Here is a 19451-nt window from a genome sequence, read left to right on the forward strand (position 1 = left end):
TTTTTTTTCTTTGAAAAAATGATTAGAGATTTTTCTTTTGAATCATTGATGGAGTAAAAGAACCTGAAAAGATGCTATTTTGCAAAGAATATAGCCATTTGTATCTAGGAAACAAATACCCATCTTACTGTCTTATCACCTTTTATGTTTTTAATATGTCACAGAGATTAACCTTAAAATTCCAGGCACAAATCATTCCAGGAAATTATTATAAGTTTGACCATATGTGCATTATTTCTGCAATCTCCATTTGAAATCAAAAAACAAATCTTATGTGCATGTGTGATAAAACATGGACTATTTATTTGTTAAAGGTAAGGCAAAAATGCTACTTCAATAAATTTTTTAAATGGAAGTCAGTGGGTTAAATATTAATTTGAATGTCTACAATAATGGGGACCTCTGCTATTTAAGAAAGTCATTATTCCAATGTATAGTCAACAAGCATATTGATTAGAATTAATTCACTACAAAAAAGTCTCAATCATTTTTAACATAAGTTTTTGGGGTTTTTTTCTCTATAATAGTAGCCTGAAGTCTGTCTTTTTTTTGGTCAATTTAGCAACAAATTTGCAATTAATCATTTGCTGATTGCAATGAATGATCTGTCAATAATACGCAACTCAGATTGCTAAAAGGGTTATACTGAGCTTGATTGTTTTCTTTTTGTCTTGGGACTGCTTTGTTTAGCTATGTTTCCTAGAATGGATTTTGAATAGTTGTTCTGAGGTACTGTATAACAGTTTTAAAGAGACACTACAGGCTGCTCTGAGGGTATTAATGAAGATATGCCCTAACTTTTTTTTGGCATTACGATATTTGGACATCTGTTCTGACTCCTTATATGTGAAATAAGACTCATACCAGATAGTAGAATAAATGAAGGGTTTCATTATCTTAAATGTCATAACATTTGTTTGAATTATCATGTGTAGATTTTAAATGCTGAAATTGTCATCTTGGTTTTGTTTCATCTATTTTGCTGTCCTTTCAAAAGACTATAAGTGTGAAAAATTCTTTTTTTCCATTGCATTAATAATTTAAAAGAAATAATTTACAATTTTATGCAATAACAGTGAAATTGTTGTGGGTGAACTATATAGTCTGGTAATTTCTAAAAGCATAAATATTTTACTGAGAGAAACTTACCCTTTTAAAGCACAAAAGGTTTCTTGTTATAATGGCAGTGTATTTAGTGACAAATGGTGCATTTTTAAAAAGCCATTTGTTGACCATTATTATAGTTCCCTTTGTGTAATGGTATTATAGATTCTTAGGTATTCACTTATTAAATTCTTTTCCATTGTGTGTATCAGAAAGGATTTGCCTCTGAATTCCACAGTGCAACTAATTAGTGGCAATTATGTTTAGAGATCCATGGGTCAACCGAAAATATAAAAGGAATATATTTAGACTCTTTTTAAACATCAAAAATAAATAATTTGATTGTGATAGATATCAATAATACTATCTAATTTGACTTAAACTACCCCTTAATATCATTGCTTTTCTCAAGAGGTTTACTTTTATTTATTTATATTTATTTTATTTTATCTTTTACCTGTAAGGTAAAGGTAACTGTGTATCAAGAAGCTATATCACTCACATCCACTAGGTTTGCAAATACCGGGAGTACTAGATATTGATTTAGTGTCTGTATTTTCATACCACATTAGGGCAAAAGAGCAGTGTATAATTTGACATACATAAAATGATTTAACTAAACCATGGAAGCAAAGTAGTACTTTACAAATGTATAATTTTGAATAACATAGGCGCTGTCCCTTTTAATCTCTTTGCATATTTGACGTCAGAGAGTCAGTGATGTTTTGCCTAGCAAAACATTTCAATCCAAGGTGGCTCATAATATTTTGCTTGTGCAACTAACATAAGGTGGTTGTAATGCTTAAGTGAAAACCATTTTTATAAACGTTCTCATTTGAAAAAAAAGGTATGAATCAAAGTTTAGATTAAATTGATATTCTTTTAATTGCAGAAACTAAGCATTTTTGTTCCTTTTTGGGGTGGTGAGGTCCTCAATTAAAACAAAACAAGTCCATTAAAAGTATTAAATATAAATCTTTTCAAGCAGTTGGCACATTTGAGTTAGACATCTAAAATTGGGTCATTTTATAAAATACTAAATGAAAATATTACATTACCATATAAAATGGTAGACACTAAATGAGCTAAAACTCAAAAATTAATGTAATAGAAAATATACTTTTTTAACAAAAACTTCCATAAGGAAATACACTTTAGTTATATAGCTGTCCTAACCAAAGTTACTTTATAATTTTAATTGAAGAACATTTTCATATTTAAACCCTAAAACCCCTTAAAAGATTGAAAGTAACCTGTTGGTATCAAAATAATATGGAATTTTTTGTCCATTTATGTATCTATGTATCTCATTGGATTTTGACATTTGATTAAGATCATATTTCTGTTTAATTTTCTGATGTGCTCATCACCATGATATTTCATTCTGTGATGATTATTTCCCAGAGTCAAAATGCTATCTTTTTTTAATGGGAGATATTTTTATGGTAAGTCTAGAATTCTAGAACACTTTAAAGTATTAGTACCCATAGATTTATCAAGAGTTACTGTCTCCTCTTTTAAGTCTTCAAATAACATTGGAGACATAAAACTCCATTTTTAACCCATAATTTATTTAATTAAAGATAACTGAACATTTTGTGCCTACTCATAGAACTATTTTGCTAAAACATTCATATAAAACTATTTTATCAGAAATGGCAACGCAGTCAAATATGCCTCTATGAGAGTTTGCATAGTTTAGCATTCAAAATAGATGTCTAGAAAATGGTTATATTTATATCACTGATGTGAATAGGTTTATCTTTTGCAAAATTTGACTGGTTATTACTATTAATAATAACATACAAACAGTAAAATTACTATTAATGACAGCATACAAACAGTATTTTTATTATTTCAGCTCTGAAAGTTTAGCTGTTTTATTTTCTTGTACCATAAATATGTAACATTATTATGATTTTTATTAATATTGAATGTGAAATATCAAAATGATTTAAACTTCTTAACCCTTACTACTTTTTGAGATGACAATTGTATCTTAACTTTAAAGGTTCACTAATTACATGGGGTACTCAAAACAGTTTTGTGTATGTGACATTATAATGGCATAATATATTTAAATATTTGTTAATTGGAAACAGATGAATTGTGGGAGTAAAAATATACCAAGTATATTTAAATATTTGCAAATATTTGAGTAGAGTCTTCCAGGCAGATAAGTTTTGAATGGTAGAGTGGCAGCAAGATGGAAGGCCTTAAAAGCTAAGCCTCAGCGTTGAAGCTTTGATAACACCAAGTAGTTATCACATTTAAATGAGTAATGATACTTAGGATGGATCTATTGTCATCATATTATTAAAAGGAAAAACCATCTGGTGCACTTTTGTAGCAGTTTATGTGGGATGTGAGCAACTGGACTAAGGCAAGGGCCATAGAAATGAAAAACAACAAGCAGGTTGACAGGACTGGTTTTTGACTGTATGCATGTGGGAGGAAAGACAAATCAGAAATAACTTGAACTCTCAGCCCAAGTAGCTAGGAGTAGGTAATGGCATCAATAATACTTTTGAGAAGAGGGCCCACTTTGGATGAAAGGATGAGATTGAGTTTGGATTTTCAGCAGGATATCTGCATGCCAGTATAAAGCATGGGTTTGCAAACACGGGACTGAATATGAAGAGAGCGGTGAAGGCTGTATGTATTGAATGAGATCCTATGAGATAGCTGCAAGCTTTAAAAGAGAGTGTACGTGAAGACAGGGCTACTTGAGGATGGTGAATTTGGGAGAAATGGTGGGCAGTACTCAAGAGAACAGCCTTGACAAAAGCTTTGGTATTCAGTCATTTGAGGTCATTTTCTCATGCTGTGAAATTTTTAGTAACTTCGATTTTGCATTAAAACTATCAATAAAATAGGCCCCAGTATCACTCAACAAAGGTCTTCAAACAAATACATGGTATATTTCAAATGTTTATTTTGAAAAATTGCTGGACAAAACCAGTAATTATTAATTTATAACAATTATTTATATTTATAAATAATTATTAATTAATTTTTGTATATTAAATTACTGTAGAGAAAAACATGTTTTTAGTTTTTCTTAACCTAGGGTCAATATATTACTTGCAACCTTCAAATGAACACTGTTTTTCTTTGATTATATTGGGACGGCCAAAACATTTTCTTTTCCCTGTAAGATGGCTCTAGTATCACTTAGTTGTCTTTAACTTCATTCAAAACAATTTTGTTCGATTGTATGGTGACAGCTGCCATATCAGTGTGCGTTTAAAATGAAACTTATCAAAATTGGTGATTTTTTTGTGTAGTCATTTTAATATTGAAGATGGAAGAAAATGAACACTTTCAGCAATTATGCTTTATCCTTTCAAGAAAGATAAAAACACACCTGAAATGCAAAAAAAAGATTTGTGCAGTATATGGAAAGATGCTGTGATTTATCAAATGTGTCAAAAGTGGTTTGTGAAGTTTTGTAGTTTTGTCCTGGAGAGTTCTTCCTGGATCATGGTCAGGTAGACCATCTGAGATTGATAGCATTCAAACTGAGACATTGTGAAAAATCAGAGTTATACTGCATGGGAGATAGCCAACATACTCAAAATATCCAAATCAATAAAGTTATTGGTGAAAATGAAAAATGTCTTTTATTTTACAGAAAAAAAAATGTAACAGAGTTTTTGGCCAACCCAATATTTAAAAGCTAATACATGTAAGTATTTAAAAAATATCATAATTTATGAAATCAGAAATTTGACACTTTTCTTATAACAAATTTACAGTGACAATTTTTATATTAGGAAAATCAAATATAATGAAAAGGAAACAGTTATCACTGGTATTGAATATCATCTATTTTGCAGGTATTAGATTGACATTTTTACTAAAGCAATTTTTTAACTTAATAACTTATCATAACCTCAGAGGGGGAAATAATTTTCCTAGAATCTCTTTGCTAGCAAGTACAAAAAAAGGATTCTAATAAGGACTGTTTGATTCCAAATTTCGAGTTTGTTTGATATTTTTCTATGAAATATTAAATGGTTTTTATTTAACCTATATCAAATAAGAGCCAAGATGACTAGAATAAGGAATCACCAAAATGTAAATTATTATTCATCATATGGAAACATTCCTTAAATTTGTTCATATATTTCATTTAAAATTTTAATCTAAATATTGAAAATTATTGGCCATTTTCAAAAGGAAGGTAAGTTCTAGAAAGAAATGACTTTATTAATATTATAACAACATATTGTATAAGTTTTTATTTGAGATTCTAATATTCTTCTTAATTTCTTTTAGGTAACACAGTGTCTCCTAGTATTCTCTTTAACCGTCAAGTTATTCCATTATTTGCTTAATTATTTGAAGTTATAGACACACAACATCACATAATTATAATAATATAAGTACATGGATTCCAGAAATAACTTTAAATAGGCTTTTAGCCATTCAGCCTTTCAAAGGCATAGGCAATGACTGTAGGCAACCGACATATTTTACCATATTCTTTGACACAGGCTATTATTTTCTGTTTGTGTGTGTGTATACTTTTTATAAATGATCTCTATTTGAGTCAGAGTCAAGGCACACTAGGAAATGTTAAAGGTCTAAAACTCAACTTCTCATTGTAGAGACTATAATTTAAAAGACCATCAAATGTTCTACTTTTCTTTATCTGAATATTGGTAGCACAGTTGTGGCCATTTAAACTTTGTGTGCACTTTTTAAAACTAGGCTTTAAAATTCAATAAAAGACTTTGTCATTTCTGTTGATCTTTCTATTCTTCTTTTCTATCTCAGCTGGAGGCTCCATATCAATCCAGTTCCCCAAGCCAAACACACCAGTGAGTCATTTCTGATCTTTCCCTTTACTCTTACCACTCAATCAGTCAATGCCCGATTAATCAAGGCCAGTATTTACCTGTTAACTCTTTCATGAATAAGTACCTTTTTCTCTATACACACTACTATTACTGCTCGAATTCAGCAGTGATTTTTGTATTTTCCCAGTATTGAGCCTACCAAATAAATTGTTTATACAGTAACCAAGTGATTGCTCCAAAATGCAAATAAGATGTGCTATTTAAACCATTTCTGGTTTCTAGAATCAAGTCTTATCTCCCTAACATGATCATAGGCCTTTCCTTCCCAGACCCATTTGTGTAGAGTTAGAAGGAAGAGCAAGAGAGCACAATCCAAAGGAATGCCATCACTGAGGAGACAGGTGGAGGAGGAGCAACTTGCCAGGATACTGAGAGAGTGAATTGAAAAGTGGGAAGAAAACAAGGAATTGGTCTGATCTAAGTTAAGGCAAGAGAATTGGGAAGGAAGGAGTGAATAGAAAAGGAATAAAGGAAAGATTGGAGAAAGGAAAAGAAATGGAATAACGATTACCAAGAGGTTAAGGATTTAATTTTATAATGGAGTGATAGATTATACTCCACACTGCATTAGGATAGGGAGCGAGAGTTAGCAGAGGGAGCCAAGAGAGAAATCATAATCATTTTAAGTAGTGAAGTAGAAAGGCTGACTGCAGTGTGTTAGAGTCAGAAGAAATGAAGTTAGACAGGCTAGCCAGAATCTTGAAGAAATCTGGGTGAGAGGTGGAGAGGAAAGTGCTAGAATTTGCAGGCATAGGAGGTTAAGGGACTTTTGTTTACATTATTGATACCTAAGAAATTTTAATGTTAAGGAAAAAGTGCCCATAGATTGAGAGAGGGTGAAGTACAGAAAAGGGAGGATATGAATTTCTGATGAATTGTAGTTCCAAAGAAACTGAGAAGGAACAGGATCCAAACACAGGTCTGGGGAATGGTTTTCGGATGGAGGAAGGAAACCTCTGTTATAACAGGAGATGACATGTTTGGAAACAGTTATACTCATATGTTATGTTCGATGGCAGGATGTTGGAAAGATCCTTTGGTTAGTTCATGGTATGTGTGGTTTTAAAGTTCTTGCATGTGCATGTATGTGTGTAGGGGAAGAAGACAACTGGGTAGGTGTGAAAAGAGGGAAAATGTCTAATATGTCCAAAAAGCCAACGTCTGTGAACACTATTGGCCAACTAACATAGCAGGCTTGAGCACATTCCAAATCCAAATTAGAACCCAGTTAAGATGCCATCAATCAAAGATCAAACTGGAAAGACATCAGATCTAGAACAACTGTGGAAAACTGTAGTTTCAGTTCAGGCAATTGGCTCACATATTTGTCAAGAGGAGGTTTGTTTAGCACCTCTAAAACCATGAAGTTATAAATACTTATTTCTATTCTAAGGATAATCTTATAATTCTTTCTTCTAGGATACTTCATCATGAAAAACAAATGTTCAGAGAAGAAGGTTTTCATAGAATAACAGTTTGAAATAACTCAAAATTATTTAAAAAATAAGAATAAAATGCATGAACTGCTGATAAAGATATAACCTCTAAAGTCCTATTTTGGAGCAAAGTTAAATTTAAAGGATGATCCGATATTTCATCTCTATTCGTATTTCCCTTGAACATGACAACTTATATTAATATTGTCAGTCCATCTTCAGTCTCTAGCATCTCTAAACTCTCAGTTTCAACAGATCTCACTTGTTTCTCTTCCATTATTTTGCTATCTTTATCTTTTCTCTCTTTTTCTTGACTCGGACCCACAAGACTTGTCCCAGATAAATAATATTCCCTTTCAGTAAGCAGCCCTCTGGGGATTATAATTTTATTTCTATTCCATTTCATTTTATTATTTTACTTTATTGTGGAAAGAATACTAACATGAAGTCTACCCTCTTCACCAAACTTTAAGTGATAATTTATAATTGACTATAGGTATAATGTAGCAGATCTCTAGAGTTTATTCATCTTGTTAGATTAAACTTTCATATCCATTGATTATTAACTCCACATTTCCCCCTCTCCCTAACCCTTGGCAATCACCATTTCACTCCTTGATTCGATGAATTTGCTTATTTTTGATAATGTTTTTCTCTAGAAAATCATTGGAAGATTTATCTGAACTTTGCTTTTGCAGTGCACAGGGAGAGTGAAAGAAATAGAGTAGGTAAATCAAGGAGGTAGAAGCTGTGAGTCCTTGTATGTTAACAGTTTGTGTTCTATCACAAATATAGTTGTATACTTTATGACAATTAAGGGTTTATGTCTTAACTATTTTCCAGTATAATAAATTTTTATAGAACACATGATACTGAATCATGGGTAATAATTGCTCAAGAAGGGCATGTGAATGATATCTTATTGTTTAAGATTTTATTACCCCTCTTATGAATTTCTCAGGAGTTCATGACCTGTGGGAAACATTGATTAAAGAAATGCTTCTAATATTTATTACTTCTATGTGTCTGTGTAATCTATATTACACTGATAAATATGATAACTGTATTTATTTATTTTCAAGCAAGCCCAAAGGCGAGATGCCTTTCCTTGCTTAAAGACTAGTCCTTCACTTTTAAGTTGGGAAACCATGACCAAATATGTCAAATAATACTGAAGCAATGTTTGATATATTTGTTCATTGTTATTTATGGGTTTTCCCTCAGGGCTTTCAAATAAAGCCATCCTCTCTGCCACAGAACGAAGCTCCCTCCTCAGTCCCCAACAAGACTGCTGCTTCCTCCAGTGCAGTCTTCTCAACAGGCTGAGGTGATGGCCCCTTTCTCTGCTGCCCCTAGGAAGGTCCTAAGGTCCTTAGTAGTCTATCTGCAGCCCTGTTTGAGGGAAGTAAAAGCAGACTAACAGGAGCAGCTTTTCCTTATAAGTTTAATTCTTTTAGATACCAAAGAGGTCTTAATTCTTATATTACATTAGAAGCAGAGTAATTTTACCTCTGAAGCCTTTTGCAAATTTACTTACTGATATTACTCATTCATGAAGATGATGACACAGTCCTTTATCCTCTTTAAAGTACAAGGTCACTGACTTGGGATTCCTGTGGTCACTTTCTGTGATATTCTCTGTGGCATTCAGGCATGAGATATTTTTGCTGGGGCACTTTGGACTCATGTTCTTTTTATAAAAATTTTTTTGAGCGAGGGGAAGAAGGGAGAAAGAAAGGGAGAGAAACATCAATGTCCAAGAGATACATGGATCAGTTGCCTCTTGCATGCCCCCAACTGGGGATCTCGTCTGCAACCCAAGCATGTGCCCTGCCTGAGAATTGAACCAGTGACCTTTCAGTTCACAGGCCAGCACATAACCCACTGGACCCAAGTTCTTCTAATTTAGGTTAGATAAATTAGAAGTCTCTGATTATGGTCTCAGTCTACTGACTTGCTGATTTTATTCGCTTTAAAGACAATGATTACAGGAGAGGAAATTTATATTTATTCTTGAGAACAAAGACTAAGCACAAATGTCATTTATTTTTTAATGAGAACTGATCAACATCATTTTGTTTTCTAACATCATCTAGCAAATACATCATTATTTAAATGAAACCTACCATTAGAGTATGAATAGAATTATGGACACAAACAGCTTCTCCTGTTTTGCTGAATACTATTAGTTGTTTTAGGAAATTTGGAATGCCAATGACATTAACAGCAATTAATGTTAGAATACCTTATTCACATGAATATCATCAAAATGAACGTTGAGGAAAATACCCACATTGCTGGGCTAAATGAGGAAGTCACAACCTGAGATACAGAAGATCAGCTGTTTTCCTGGTGAGTGGCATAACCTCAGGAAAATCCCTTAAATCAACAGAGTTTTTCTAAAATAAAGATATTTATATCTGCCCTCTTTCTGTCAAAAAGGTCAAATACCTAATTTAGCAAAAATAATGAAGTCAAAGTATGTAATTTGCCAGAGAAGCCTTTAGAAATCCACAGCTCTGTACAAATAAAAGGTTTTGAAATTTTAACCATAAAGTAAAATAATTGAATGAAATATTTCTCAGAAATCATAATTACAGAACTTGCCAACTCCCTCTCTTTGTGTTTTCAGAGGAAGGAGTTGCTGGGAGAGGCCACTTATGTTTCAATTAGGACTGTGGTTGTGTGGAGCAATAACAGTTACAAGTCAGGAGCTTCTTTAACACTTAATAGGACATCTGGTAGAAGTTCACAGCTACATGGTCATCATGGTGTTTTAAAGGACCAGGTTCCTTTTTTTTTCCCTTCTGCAGGTCTCCGCAGTGGCTTTTACCCTCATATATTCAAGTTAGTTGCTATGCTTCTTAGAAATTGCTTCCACATTCCCGCAAGTATGGCGGTGGTGGAAAGGAACACCTAGTTTACCATTCCTAGCTACAAAAGAACCCCGGGGAATTTAGGATTTGTTTGTTTGTTTGCATGTTTCCTTGCTTATCTGTTAGCTCAATACATGGCTGCCCACATGAGAGTTCTGCTGGTTACATGTGGAGGGAAATAGACATTAGGACGGCGACAGCAGCATCTGTGTCAACAGTTTTACCCGGTTAGAACTAACGCACCTTTGATCGGTGTACAGTCCTAGAAACAATAGTTTGTAGGAAAAAAACCCCCATGAAATCCTCCCAAGTGACTTGCCTATGTGTATATTTAGAAACACAGAGTGAAGACAGAAAGGAGAAAGTGGAGGGACAGGAGAGGAGGAGAGGACAGGAGAATGAAGGGTAATGCAATGCCCTTCAGTGACTTTCTCTCCTAGGATGGAATAAATAGAACTGACAGTGTCACTTTGAAATACCATATTGAAATCAACCAAACTCTTTGTATCATTTATTGTAAACATATAAATAATATAGTCATATTTGCAAATAATTTCTCTGATAAAGCTAGAGTCATTTTGGAAGCAATTCTCAAGGCCTTTTCAAGAAAGTGGGCTATGTGAATTCTGGTTTGTGTTTTGATTATTCTAATTGGATGCCTTACACTGAGTTATACACACAAACCTTCAGTTTTTTCTTCACAGTATTTACCTTAAAGATTTAAATGGGATAACCACTACCATGATACCCTGTACCTGGTGTTTGGTGCATCATCGACACTACTGACATTTGTTGACTTTATGACTATTTTATAGAGAGCTTTACTTTCATACTTTTTTTTTTGTGAAAATTGCCCTAGTTCCAGTTTCAGTTCTAATAAACAACTTACCTACTTGCCCCAGTGGTATCCTCCACAGGAACCTGGCCCCTGACCCCAGTCTCATAGGCAGGTTTATTTCCACCCTGACCTTTGGTATGCACTCCCATTCCTTCTCACAGATGGTAGGTGCACAGAAATCCTTTTCTCTTCTGTCTCAGTTCCCCTCCTCCTTTACACTCCCCTCCACCCTCACCCCTACGCCTATCACTACTTCTTCCACCCCAACTCGCTCCAGTTTACTGTTTGCACTCGTATCATGTTGGTCGTTCCCAACCCCAGTTTAATCACTGGTAGTATCACACCAAGTGTTGGCTTAGATTTATTTTGCAAATGCAATAATTATGCCTAGTTTGAGATATTATGGGAATGCTATCACATTTCCACCGCGTTGTTATTTAAAGGCAACAAGACTTTTGTGGCAGATTTGCTGAAATTATACCAAAGCACTAACTACATTTGTGGCTTTTATCAGATTGAATGAATATTATAATGACCAAATTAACCCCAGACATGAATGTAATTGATGGATCCAACCTTTCTGTTCATGAAGAAAAGATAGATTGATTGTTGAAAATATTAGATATTAATAAAATACTTAGGGTTTCCACAAACTAAAACAGAGTTAAGTGTATAATTTACTGTGAAATAAACCACTGAAGATAGATAATGTTGACTTTGATTTTCCTGATTTCAAAATCTCAGGCAAATTTAAGGATACTAATAAATAAATATTTTAGTATTTAAATTCACATACTTTATTTCTTCAAATTGGAAAGGAAGACTGCAAACTATGGGAAGACTTTTACTACATAGAGATAAAAAATATTTAAAGAAGCACATTGGACCCCTATAACACTCAGTAGATACTGGCAGAATTTTTAAAACATTCTAGGCCTGTGATCAACTTAGTTAACTTTTTTGGAAACATTTTCTAGTCAGGTTATACTTCAGGAAGTGGATTGATTTTGTGCTAAGATGCCATCAATTTGTTCTGTGATATGTTACTCCTAGACTAGTAGTTTTCATTTGCCTAGTATCCAACTGATGTAATAATAATAGCTTTACTTTTTTTGTTTACTGTTAGGATTTATGATAAAGGATAAAGAGCCTCACAAGAATGATACTGAATCAGTATTAACCTGAGAAGGTAGATGTGGACTATTTCCATTTTTCAAAGAAGGAAACAGCAGCCTAGTTATGGCATGCATATAGCAGGACTGAAGTTGTTTGTCAGACTGCAAAACATATCTCCTAATTACTACCCTGCCTGGCTATGAGCAAGCCTCTGCCCTTCTTGTTTCAGTAAATTGTTCCCTCTCTCATGTCCTTATTGCTTGATATCGTGTGCAGTGTCCGATTCATCAAGCTGCGGAGTCCTGGCCTGAGTTCATCAACTCTGGTCCTACCCTCTCTCTTAAATATGAGAAAGGGGTTTAATTCTCTCTTGTCAGGCATGGAGAGAGTATCTTCCCTTCCTATTAACAGGTATCCTCCTCTGTAGACTCAAAGCAGGGTGTTCTTGAAGAGGTCTGTCTCTCTCTGAAACTCTGAAAGGCAATGTCTAGGGCTTTCCTTTCTACTTCTGCAGTCCCTCTTGCGAAGTTAAGGTTTACATTAGAGTTTGGGCAAGTTGTGTTTCACTAGTAGACTGATTTAATCACTGTATCACCAAAACGATGAAAGTGTACATGCAAAGTATTATTCTGTAGTTCTTTTTTGGCCAAGAATTTTGATTTAAATATTCCTTTGCTACTTATGTGCAAACCTCTGTGTCTATGTTATATAATTATACACTTCTTTCTTTAGTTCTGACGTTAGGTGCTATAGAGAGCTCCTGGTCTATTGATTATTGTTAAAATTATTATGACTTGGGCTTTTATGTGTTAAAATGTAGCTAAAATGTCCTTTGATCATTTCTCATTTGGAATCAAAGTTAAATTGTAATACCAATCATTCATTATACCCCTGTCACCTGTTGTGTAGTCCTCATTGTTCATTTCATTGGAGATTTCTGGGCCTTCAAATCTAAGAAGTTTTAATTGAAAGAAGAAGCACTTTGAGAGAAATTTAGTATTTTTCGTCCAGTAAAAACAAGTCATAGATTTGCTGAGTAGAATGAAATTTGTATTTAAGGGAACGTTTTGTTCTGGCTGGTGTCGCTCAATGGGTTGAGCACTGATCGGTGTGCCAAAAGGTCACTAGTTCGACTGTACCCAGGGCACATGCCTGGGTTGCAGGCTGGGTCCCCCAGTTGGGGACATGTGAGAGGCAAATGGTTGATGTTTCTCTCCTTCTCTTTCTCCCTCCTTTCATCTCTCTCTGAAAATAAATAATATTTTTTAAAAAAGGGAGCCTTTTGATCATAGGTATCACATAGTTGTGATAGTAGTAAGTGTATGTATAGTAAGACTGTCATTCTTCCTACAACTTCATTCACAAAGCTTAAGGGTAATATGAAGAAACTTACAGAAGTTTTCTGGCAGAGCTAAAACCATATGTAGTATCTGACAAAGATCAAGAGCAGGGTTTATGATTTAGGTTCCCTTCTTGACATGTCTGTCTAGACTCTGTGGTCAACTATTTTTTCTAATAACGCAAATTAGCCTTCTTGGTTTCTTGGTGACTTCTATATGAAATATATAAACAACAGGAATTTTAATGAGATTATTAAAATATAAGTAAAATCTTCTCATTTCACTACATAATTTTTGGTATGTGTTTTCTGTTTGGAATGGAAACTCAGACTAGTTATTTGTACATTTCATTTTACTCTTTCCATAATCTCTTAATTACAAGTTTAATAAATTCTTATTTATAGAAGATGAAAATACAATATTTAAATCCCAATATTTATTTAACAGGAATAATTTTTCTAATAGCTTTGGCTTTTTGGAATAAAATAGTAATATAGGAAGCAGCTATAATGAAATGATTAGCAATAGTTATAATGATTAACTCAAAGTCCATGCAAAAAAAATCCTGAAATGCAAATTCTATGTTTCCATTTCTTTTCAAAATATGAAAAGGGCAATCAGTGAAACAGGAAGAAACTTCTAGGGACAGGCCTGTTTTTACAACAAGAAGTTAAAGTTAAGAGCTTAACATGATAGAAAAGAAACCAATGAGAAATCCTAAGAAAAGTGAAATGTACCATAAAATAGCAGCCAAAGTCATTCAGTGTAAAGTGAACAGCCCCACACCTTGAGAACGGCAGTTTGTCACTGTCCAAGGTCTGTGATATTTAATAGGATGGTCCTAGCCATTAAGAGTACTTAAAGGTGATGCTATATATCAATTTTAATGAGACAAGGAATTAAATTAATCTATTAATTAAATTAAATCTATAGATTTAATAAAATGCTCTTTATGCCAAATTAGTCAATTTAAATTTAAAATTTTAGTGCATTAAATACAGTGGAAATATATTTATGTGGGCTACATCATTCTTTGATAAAGCCAGAACATTTTGTGTGTATATAGTGTAATCTCAAAATATAAATCTAAGCTTACAGGTGCTTTTCAATAAGAATGGCACCTTTGGTTTCACTTTCTGAGATAGTAACTCCATTTCATGTGTTTTCTTTTAAAATGAGAAAAATTAGTATTTTTTTCCAGGTACCAACTAATAACTATATTATGTAAGAAATTCAAAATTTTATATAGACATTTATGTGTATGTGTGTGTGTATATAATGCCTAATTTACTTATATTAATATTGTGGTGTCCACCTTGGTTGTCAATTATTTTCCATATATTTGGTGCCTGTGCTTCATAGACTTCTGTGTTCTTACACATAGTTTGCCATTCGGCTCTGAGCATTGAACCTTAAGGACTATAACTCCTCACTCTGGATTGCGTCTGTTTGCCTCTCTAGATCTTCTCTCTACTCTTGCTCATCTTGCTTTCTGCCTGGCAGTGTCCTACATGGACATTAGCTTCCTTTTTCCCTCTTGCTTCCGATTGACTAGGCCAGTTGAAAGCCCCAGCAGAAGATGGGAGGGAGGAGAAGGTTCAGGTACTTATATCCCTGGCATTCAATGAAAAGTCACTCGCAATTGGATGTCTGTTTTCCCTTGAGGCCATTGTCTCAATATAACTGTATCCTGGGTCTAGTAACTCACATTGTCCTGGAGGACTTAGGTGTAGCGATAGATTTCAATTACCTGCCCTGGTATTCTGCATGATCCTATCTGCCCCCCACCCCGAAAAAAAACATCTGATAGTCATTTAACAAAAATAATCTTTCCTTCATTTAGGATAATACACAGGCCCTGATTAGAGTGCATCACCTGTTTTTGGATGGGATGATGATGATGCATCTTCTCGGTGTAACGATACCACATCCCCAAGCGTTTCTTCATGAATGGCAGGGAGAGTGGGAAAATGCTGGAGTGGGAACAGGCCTCATCTCACATTCAGCCTCAAATCTTACTTCCCTCTGCAACGTGGCCATATAGAGAGGCATGGTTCTCTACCACTTAACTGAATAATCAGAGGGAAAAACTATAAAATTTGAGAGCAATAATTTAAACTGAATACAAAGTGTAGCTTTTCAAGAGGAAGTAATTTATAGAAACTTAATTTAAAGGAATTAAATAATTCACAAGTATTCTGATCATAGTGAAGCCTCCTCTTGGCAAAAATCTCCCTATTCAAAACTCTGCTTTTGAATCTGTATCTACCATTCAGCGAGTCCCATATTCTACCTCAGGAATTGGCTTTTTTCTAACACCCGTTATCTTGCTTATAGTAATAGAACAATCATAATATAACAGGCGGTTCTATTCCCAAGGAAAGAAATGTAAGGTAGAAAGGAGTAACTGATTCTAACAATATTAATCTTTAACTTGATCACATCTGCAAAAACTACCTGATACCACGAAATAGGTTCTGGTATCTTTAGGTACCATGATTCAGGCCACTACAGATCACTTCATAAAAATTGTGTTTTAACTTACATAGAGAGAGAAAACCTAGATAGATCACAGAAAATACTATTGCCACAATGTCATTTCCTTTCCCTCTTTGAATGAAAGGCATAATTCATTATTCTAAAATAAAACTATATCTCTATATCTTTATATGCTACCTCTGAACCAGTAACAAACTATTTTAATTATTCTGGTTTTGTAACACCTTTTCATATCTGGTTGTACTAGAGATACCTTCCCTATTTATTTTTCTCTTTTTAAAAATCTTGATTGTTATTCAGAAAAAATTTAAATTTTTAGATAAAATTCAGTATCATTTTTATTCAAGTTAGTTTTGCTATGAATGGCTATCCAAAATATTTTGATATTGGCATTAGATCTATCTTGACACATAAATTGTGGGAATGTTGGAATATTTTATAATAGTGGCTCCTATCTTTTAAAAACATGTATTTTTCCACTTAAATATGTTTTAAGGTTCTTAGTAGGATCCAAAGTTCCCATCACATTAAGAGCACTATTTCATTTGCTTACAGAATGCTCTCAAAATATCTTCTCTGCAATACTTTAAAGTGTTATCAGTATCCCCTTTTAAAGATAACAAAGCTGTGACTCACAATAAATAATTTATTCAAAGTTACTAGCCTTAGAAGTGAAATCTGTCTGAATGCATAGTTTTTCCATTTTAGGGTGTGGAAGTGATGGTGATTTAATTTCTGTTTTCTAAAAGTGCAATACATAGGGACAGAATGGACAAAATTCATATAAAAGAAAGCAATAACACTATTTTAGCTTTTTCTTGTTTGGTCTCCTTTTGGAGAATCCAAATATGGCTGCTGGATAAGTTTCAGCATTTGACAGTTCTCTTTCAAGCCCCTTGGGGTTATGCCAGAGACAGGCCCCATGAGAATTTGGTCTGAATTCTCATCCAAATGAACACCTGCTGTCATTGTTCCTTATCAATCCTGTAGTCAGCAATGCCAACTTTCTTTTTGTGGTGGAACCCATTCAACACAAGGAAAAGGCATGCAAGTGTTCTTCAGTAGTTTTTATTTTTTCCCTCTATTTACTTCATGACCCATTGCCCAAGTATGTTGGAGGCAGAGCTAACATTAAGTTTGTCTTTGGCTATTTGGTAGTCTGTATTTCTCGGAGTTTGCTCAGTTGTAACCAAGTCTCTCTAAATGGTATTCTTTTGATACTCTCCTCTTCTCTCTCATTCTTTCTCTCCTTCCCTCTTTGTCTCCTGTTTATCTTTTAATTTTCCTTTGGAAAGGAAGAAACTTGTTATTGCAAAAATGTATGCTTATAAAGCAAATTGTGTATGCAATCTATTTTTAGAAGTCTCAGTTCTCTAAATTTGCAGAAAGAAATAATTCAAGCAGAAGTAAATTCAATGATAGTCTCCCTACGGAGAACCAATATTGACCATTCATTCTTAGTACTTGATTCATATTTCTTTGCTTTTGTTTTACTTGGCTGCTGGAGGTATGCTTTTAATTATGAAGTATTCTAAATTTATTTTGAACCAGATTAGGGTTAAATTCAAAATAAATAATTTTAAGAAAATTAATTAGTGACCATGCTGCATAATGTATCATAAAAAGCCTAACTAAGATTTTTTCTATAATTTCATACCACAACAAGACAACTTCACATTCTGAAATAGAATACATTCATGACTTATTAGTGAGAATATTTTTAAAAATGAGCAAACTCTTAATTGAGTTTTAGAACTATTGGACCAATAAAAGTGAGCCACCTTGATATACCTTCTTCTTAGCAAACCAAGAAGTTGACCATGCATATATAACAAAGTTATATCTTAGAATAAAAAAATAGAGGGTTTTATGGTAACTTTTAAAATAAATGTTGTTTTTATACATACTTATCTGTACTTTGTTTTCTTTTCACTTGTGGATTAGTTCAATAACTCAACAATTTTTAGAGGGTAAAGAGTACAGAAAAACATCATATTTCTATCACATCTCCATCTCACAGGGAAAAGCCACTCTCTGCCATCTGCAGTGGGCATTGGTCCCTCTCTTGTGCCTCATGTTTTGTTATGCATGAATAAGCACATTAGCCTTTTCATTTCATTCATTAGACTTTTAATCCTTGATTAGTGTTTTCAAAATTCCCTCAAATGCACAGCTTCTTTATTTTCTTTGTATTCGGTTTTTCTTTTTCATTTATCCCCGCTCTGAAACAAAATTAACAGTTAATCACAACAATAGCGCTGTTTCTATTGAGATGACTGGTAAATATATTAGTTTCTCATTGGAGTGATTAATCATGTGTAGATGAAGAATGGGAAAATATCTCCTTCCTTGCAATAACAGGGACTACTGTTTAAAGTCAGCAAGAACAGTTTGTGCTTGAAAAGCCTGAATCACAATATTCCAGCAATCTCCCACATTCAGTGTGGTTCTGTCTCATAGAAACTCTGAATGGATTTCCTAAAAGGAAGAAACATCCATTAGGATTCAGAACTCATGCATTTCAGGTCTTAGAGCCTAGTTACACTTGTCATCAGTTCTCGAAAAGTAAATTTTTCCATTTGTTGTATTTTTTTTCATTAAGCAAGATAACATACATGTGTCAGAAAGTTGCTGTGGAACAATTAATAATTATACATCCAAAACACTCTTAACAACTTTGAACTCGTGTAACATACTTGCCTTTACTAGATGTGCCCCTCATACTCTCTTTTAACCATAACTAATTTCAGAGGACAGGAGCCTTTCTACTTGATCATTTCTCCACCTAGATTATCCTTCCAGTTCTAGTATAACAGTATTTTCAACTACTTTTTATTTAACATTTATATCCATATGCTCTATCTTAAACACCCTTTGAGCATGAAGCCAAAATCAGTTATTAAAGGATTTATATGGATGAAATAGAAATCAATTCCTAGAAGTAAATATGCCAAGTGACCAGTGATGAAATGGTGACATAAATCATGATTACACAGAACTTAATGTGAATTATACATTTTTGCCTAATTCCAGAACATCTTCTTGGCAATGCTATTGTTAAGAAAAAGTTAATTTAAAAACATTAGTCATTAACATTTTTTCTCCTTTAATCTGTTTTTCTACAAGACAACAAGGTCATAAACTGTCCTGTTTTTCTTTTCTGTTTCTCTCCTTAGGATGCCTCCATTGCACACAGATTCCACATCATGAGAGAAAAACACCCAGAGAAATTCAACAGTAGGTAAGATAACAAATGATGATATTGTAATTATGGTTCCTGTTGACAAATTATGTCATAGAAAGGATCACTATGTAGTATAAAATACTCATACTTCACATATTAACTAAATAAGTTTGGTGTGTAAGTATAAAGACAG

At 33.6% G+C, this 19451-nt stretch overlaps 1 protein-coding gene across 6 annotated transcripts in view; it reads left to right on the plus strand.

The window, feature by feature from the left end:
* Positions 1-19451, plus strand: part of DGKB (diacylglycerol kinase beta) — a 538418-nt gene that overhangs the window by 254956 nt on the left and 264011 nt on the right. For all 6 annotated transcript variants that reach the window (XM_054564443.1, XM_054564440.1, XM_054564442.1 and 3 more), the window contains one exon: positions 19251-19315. In XM_054564443.1, the coding sequence (XP_054420418.1) occupies positions 19251-19315 (65 nt within the window). The remainder of the gene's footprint in view (positions 1-19250; positions 19316-19451) is intronic.

Source organism: Pteronotus mesoamericanus, unplaced genomic scaffold (genome assembly GCF_021234165.1).
Source record: "Pteronotus mesoamericanus isolate MK-2021 breed Mesoamerican mustached bat unplaced genomic scaffold, CSHL_Meso_final scaffold_85, whole genome shotgun sequence".
NCBI lineage: Eukaryota > Metazoa > Chordata > Mammalia > Chiroptera > Mormoopidae > Pteronotus > Pteronotus mesoamericanus.